Consider the following 6425-nt stretch of genomic DNA (forward strand, 5'->3'; position numbering starts at 1 on the left):
GGTGTTTTTCCTTCTGGCTTACTTCACTCTGTATAATAGGCTCCAGTTTCATCCACCTCATTAGAACTGATTCAAATGTATTCTTTTTAATGGCTGAGTAATACTCCATTGTGTATATGTACCACAGCTTTCTTATCCATTCATCTGCTGATGGACATCTAGGTTGCTTCCATGTCCTGGCTATTATAAACAGTGCTGCGATGAACATTGGGGTACATGTGTCTCTTTCCCTTCTGGTTTCCTCAGTGTGTATGCCCAGCAGTGGGATTGCTGGATCATAAGGCAGTTCTATTTCCAGTTTTTTAAGGAATCTCCACACTGTTCTCCATAGTGGCTGTACTAGTTTGCATTCCCACCAACAGTGTAAGAGAGTTCCCTTTTCTCCACACCCTTTAATGCACAATGGCTACGGCCACTTCACTGATCATCCAGTTTAGAATTAAATGGCATTTTCCTACCTTCAAATAAATATGTGCATTTATTTACATCTTCTAGAATCTGCCTCACTTTTGCCTGCTTTTATTTTCTTGCATATTTTTCCCACTTTCACTGACATTTTACCTCTGCACTGAAGTAGCCAAAGGCTCCCTCTCAGCTACAAAGCTCATAACACTTGTCTTCAGATGCTGAGAATCCTACTTTAGAGCATCCTGGTATCGCTTGTGGTTGTTCTGGAGCTGCCCTGGGTTTGTACACCAAGAACACTGGGACAGACTCTGGTGATCAGGTGACCCATGCAGAGACACTTATTTTGGCACTGAGTTGACTGATACATAGTCTTGACTTGCCACTGACAGAAATGATTAGAGAGGCAGAAGAGAGAGAGAGAGAGAGAGAGAGATACACCTTAGAATACATTAGGTGAATCAAGAAAGTATTTTTAATGGTTATGGCAACTGTGTACCTCAAGAGAAATGCAATCCAGCTACTCATGCCTGGAAGGTTTTAAAGGAAAAGTAATAAGTATACTAGTACAGTGATTCCTCTTTTATCTGAAGTCCTAACTGTTGGCCCAGACATAAGTAGAAAGACCTCTGAGAAAACCAGCTTGCCAAACCTATGTATCTGATTTCAGTAGAAAAGGTCGTTAGGTCTCCTCCAACTCTCACCCATTCATCCCCAGAGAATCTCTCAGGCCCAGGGAAACAGACTTCAACATCCACTTCCCCTAGGCAGTGAGTTCAAACTCAGGCTCCACCACAACCAGTGTCACCTAAATAAATCAAATGGCAGGCTCTCTCTAGTCTCAGTTGCTTTTTCAGCAGTGCTCGATATTAGTGCAGGTTATACAAGTTTTCTCCCTGGGTTGGGAAGATCCCCTGGAGGAGGGCATGACAAGTATTCCAGTATTCTTGCCTGGAGAATCCCATGGACAGAGGAATCTGGTGGGCTACAGTCCAAAGGGTTGCGAAGAGTCAGACATGACTGAAGAAACTTAGCATTCCTACACACATGCGTGCGCGCGTGCACACACACACACACGCACACACACATGTAAGTTCTCTACATGGGAAGCCTTGAATGTAGAATATAGTAGATAAGTGCTCAATCATTGTAGTTCATAATACTCTTAATGCTGCTACTGAACATGCTTTCTTCCTGATACTGAGGCCAGTAGATGCCACTGTGTCTCCACAGTTCATCACTCAAGGCTGTACTATAATTGTACCTCGTTTAGCACTATGAGAGCAGAGCGGATAGTTTATGTCACAGTGTCCTTTTTAAATTGAGGTATGTATGTTAGTAGCTCAGTCATGTCCAACTCTTTGTGACCCCATGGACTCTAGCCCACCAGGCTCCTCTGTCCATGTGATTCTCCAGGCAAGTATACAGGTGTGGGTTGCCAGTTTCTTCTCCAAAATTAAGGTATGGTTGATGTATAATATTATATAAACTTCAGGTGTACAGCCTAGTGATTCACAATTTTTAAAGGTCATATTCCATTTATAATTATTGTAAAATACATTCTGTGTTGCACACTATGTCCTTGTAGCTTATTTATCATATATTAATAAATATAGCTTACACCTCTTAACCCCTACCTTTGTCTTACGAGATCTTACACAGTCTTTATGCTATCATTTTTTAGATGGCTATGTGCCTGTATATATTCATATATATGTGTGTATAATATATATACACATATATGCACACATATAATATATACAATGTAAGATATAAATACATATATTTATATTCCTTATAAGAAATTACCTTGTTTTTATGGCATTTTTGTCTTTCATCTTACTGTTTGGCTCATAATATGATCTCAGTAAATGTTTTTTTGAGATTTGTTGTTGTTATTCTAGGAGTGTCTGGAGTTTTTTAATATCCCAGAATCGCAGTCAACACATTACTTTCTCATGGATAAACGATGGAACCTTATCCACTATAATAAGGTAAGCCTGTGGAGTGATGACGCTCATGGGGAGTTGTGTCAAAAGCCTGTTATGCCCTTCCTTAGGGCAGCTTCCCTCAGGGGTGTGTCACTGTTTAATGGTGGGGAGTATGGCTCTTGGATCACACTGTCTTACTGTCAACATAGGTTTGGACTGGCCACTTGACCTTCATACCCTTCAGTTTGCTTGCCTGTAAAGTGAAGGTGATGATGGTGTCTACTTTAGGGTTGTTGTAATAATTGAAGAAGTCAAGTAAGGTATATTGTCACTCTTATTACATCTAAGTGAAAGTTAAGTTCCCATATTGTAAGGACATATATCTATTTGGAATGTTAACATTATTCTTGTTCCACTATATTAAGCATGATCATGGAAACCTGATCTAATTAGCAAAAGGAAGCCTCAAGACCACTGACAGCACTTTAGAATGATTTTCTTCCTCTTCCAGAATGTGTTTTAGTAAATTGCCTCTGGCTTCCTTGCTCCTGACAGGGCATTTGGGATTGGGAAAGTGTATCTGGCTTGGGGAGTTTGAAGCTTTCCTAAGGAGGGGGTATATTCCTGGGATTTTGTAGAATTTGGCCGGAGGGCGAAATAGTAAGAATGGAAACCATTAGAAAATACATAACTTATGTTTGTCTGCCCTTTGGGGAATGAGAAAATGAGAGTCAGAGTTTAGCCGTTTGAACTCTTTTTGTCTTTGTGTAACCCCACCACAGACCTACGTTCGGGATATTTACCCTTTCAGGAGATCCGTGTCTCCACAGCTGAACCTTGTACACATGCATCCAGAGAAAGGACAGGAGCTCATTCAGAAACAGGTGCCTGACCATCACAGTTTTATGCTATTATTGTGTCATGTTACTGGGATAGACTATCTGTAAATGATTGCTGGCCCTGAGATCCTATGGTTCTGTTATGATCTCTAGAGAGAGAAGGATGGGTTCTTGATCAATAGACAGTTCCCCCCAAATAGTGTATTTTTTAAGTTTTGCAAATTGGATCATATGTAAAGGTATTAAATACTCACTTGGAGTAGTATTTTGATGAATCATTGGCGTATAAATAATAGAAATTTTCTGTTTTATTTACCTACTAGTTTCTAAGTATGGATTTTCATTCCAGATTGGGAATACATATAATGTAGCTATAAAAAGGTTGTTTCAGAAATTTCTGCTAGCTGGAAAAAAATAAAAGGGATCAATGGATAAAGCATGCCTGCATGCTGGGTTGCTTCAGTCATGTCTGACTCTTTGTGACCCCATGGACTGTAGCCTGCCTGGCTCCTCTGTCCATGGGATTCTCTAGGCAAGAATATTGCAGTGGGTTGCCATGCCCTCCTCTCAATGGATGGTAGCATACCTGAAAAAGGCACTGAACCAAGGTTCAGAGATCTGGACTCAGTCATAGCTCTGCCTCTGACCAGTGATCTGACCTTTGGTATGTTGGTAACTTCTCTTAAACTAGGAGGAGATAGAGTCAATCTGCTGTACTTAGATTGAAGAGCAGAATACCATTCACACATCTCATCACAAATCAGACTGAACTTAAGAAAATTCACTGTTTTGCATGTGAAATGTAGCTGTAGCCCACAGTTCTGATGATGCAGGTTTAATATGGTCTATGTGTTACATTCATTTATTTTTAATAAAATGTCAAAACAAAGGGCTTTCCTCATAGCTCAGTTGGTAAAGAATCTGCCTGCAACGCAGGAGACCTGAGTTCGATTCCTGAGTCAGGAAGATCCTGTGGGGAAGGAAATGGCAACCCACTGTAGTATTCTCTCCTGTAGAATCCCATGGACAGAGGAGCCTGGCAGGCTACAATCCATGGGATCCCAAGAGTTGGACATGACTTAGCGACTAAACCACCACCACCACATGTTACATTCATTTATTTTTAATAAAATGTCAAAACAAAAAGCTTTTATCTTCTCAATTTTTTTGCACATAGCAAGAATGCCAATTTGGCATCAAAGTATTCAGAGAGATCCTCATGAGATGGCATAGAATTCAACCAGTTAAGTAATTTAAAACATAGTTAATATTAACTACCTAAATTGCATTGAAAAGAAAGAAAATAGTGAATGTGTTACAAAGTATGAGGTGTTGGGAGAAAACTTAAATATTTAATTTCTAAAGCAATCCCCCCAAATTATACCAGCCTCTGATTTTGGCAGCAAAATAATGAAAGCCATAATCAATAACAGCTCTTCATGAGCAAGGTTTTTAAAACATAATGTTTAAGAACATGTTTTAAAAGAAGAGCATAGGGATTTCCCTGGCTGTTCCATGGTTAACACTTCACCTTCCAGTGCAGGGGGTGCGGGTTGGGGAGCTAAAATCCCACATGCCTCACGGCCAAAAAAAGCCACATAAAACAGAAGTAATACTGTAACACATTCAATAAGACTTTAAAAATGGTCCACACACACAGAAAAAAATCTTTAGCAAAAATAGCATGAAACAAGACTCTTACTCTTTGTAAACTCCCGCTTGTGATCTTAAGACTTCGAAGTTCCTCAGGGAGATAATAACATGCAGACTGTGGTTCTGGCTCTGGTCAAGCTGCTGATCATCTTCCTAATCACATCCCCCTGCCCTCTGACCAGGAACAGAAAAGGCACTTGGAAAAGGAACATGAGCCCCACATTCATGCCATCTAAACTCAGGGCTAAAGGGCCACCAATCTAGGCCCCATTAGCTTTTGTCCCAAAAGAGGTTTTTCCTGGATCCCATTTCAGTCTTTAAGAGGCAAACCCAGAACTGACAGGAAACAGCTTAAGGCCTCATTGGAAATGAGGGAAGCAAGTGGAATTGACTGGCTTCTGTTGGAGAAGGCCTTCCATCTTATGACATCCACACAAATGCACTCTATTTAATACTGAGCTGTTCTTGACAATACTTGCCTTGTGCTCCTTCTCCAGCCTGGCATGAGAAACACTTCCTTCTGTAGAGCAGACAGATGCAGGAAGTGCGAGTCAATTAACTATTGTTTGCTCTTTCTGCATGGTAAGGAAAAGAAACTTCTTTCTCCTTCCTTTCACTTCCCCCACCCCTTAATTTTTACTTAGCCTGGTTTGCCGTTAGAGATTTTAATGTCTTCAGTCGTGGGGGTTTCGGGGTTGCCCAATTCCGCTTTTCGTCTGCTTCTGCCCTCGCCTGCTGCTAGGTGTTCACTCGCAAGCTGGAGGAAGTGGGGCGGGTTTTGTTTCTCATCTCCCTCACCCAGAAGATCCCCACAGCCCACAAGCAGTCCCACGTCTCCATGCTCCAGGAAGACCTCCTCCGACTGCCCTCATTCCCTCGAAGTGCTATTGATGCAGAGTTTTCACTCTTCAGTGATCCTCAAGGTATCAAGAAAGAAGCCTTTCCTCTCTTGGGCATCTTCTCATGGCCTAGTTTTGTCCTCAGCTGGAGATCATCTCCATCTTAATCAGTAAACAGTTCTCTAAATCAGTGGCTCTCAGTCTTGAATGGGCAACAGAATCACCTGGAGGACTGGAGGACTTGATAAAACACAGATGGCTGCATCCCACCCTCCAGTCCCCAGTTTCTGATTCAGTAGCTCTGGAATGGGGCTCAGGAACTTGTATTTCTAGCAAGTTCCAAGGCATGGTTGATGCTGCCATTTCAAGGACTAAAACCTGAGACCACTGCTCTGAGCTAATCATAAGCAATTGAAGAAAGTAGTAGGGTGTTGTTAGGGAGTACTTGACTAAGTGAAGGACAAGTATTTCTGTGAAGTTCAGTCAGTCAGTCAGGCAATTCAGTTGCTCAGTGGTGTCTGACTCTGTGCGATCCCATAGACGGCAGCCCACCAGGCTCCCCTGTCCCTGGGATTCTCCAGGCACGAACACTGGAATGTGTTGCCATTTCCTTCTCTAATGCATGAAAGTGAAAAGTGAAAGTGAAGTTGCTCAGTCGTGTTCGACTTAGCGACCCCATGGACTGTAGCCTGCCAGGCTCCTCCGTCCATGGGATTTTCCAGGCAAGAGTACTGGAGTGGGGTGCCATTGCCTTCTCT

The 6425-nt window shown here is 41.9% G+C and overlaps 1 protein-coding gene across 1 annotated transcript in view; it reads left to right on the forward strand.

Annotated features, from left to right (window-relative positions):
* UNC80 (unc-80 homolog (C. elegans)) overlaps positions 1 to 6425 on the forward strand; it is a 230278-nt gene that overhangs the window by 167777 nt on the left and 56076 nt on the right. Inside the window, 3 exon segments of the mRNA XM_010861283.1 lie at positions 2310 to 2399; positions 3119 to 3220; positions 5571 to 5751. Of these exon segments, the coding sequence (XP_010859585.1) occupies positions 2310 to 2399; positions 3119 to 3220; positions 5571 to 5751 (373 nt within the window).

Source organism: Bison bison, unplaced genomic scaffold, assembly GCF_000754665.1.
Source record: "Bison bison bison isolate TAMUID 2011002044 unplaced genomic scaffold, Bison_UMD1.0 scf7180017864471, whole genome shotgun sequence".
In the NCBI taxonomy this organism is placed as follows: Eukaryota; Metazoa; Chordata; class Mammalia; order Artiodactyla; family Bovidae; genus Bison; species Bison bison.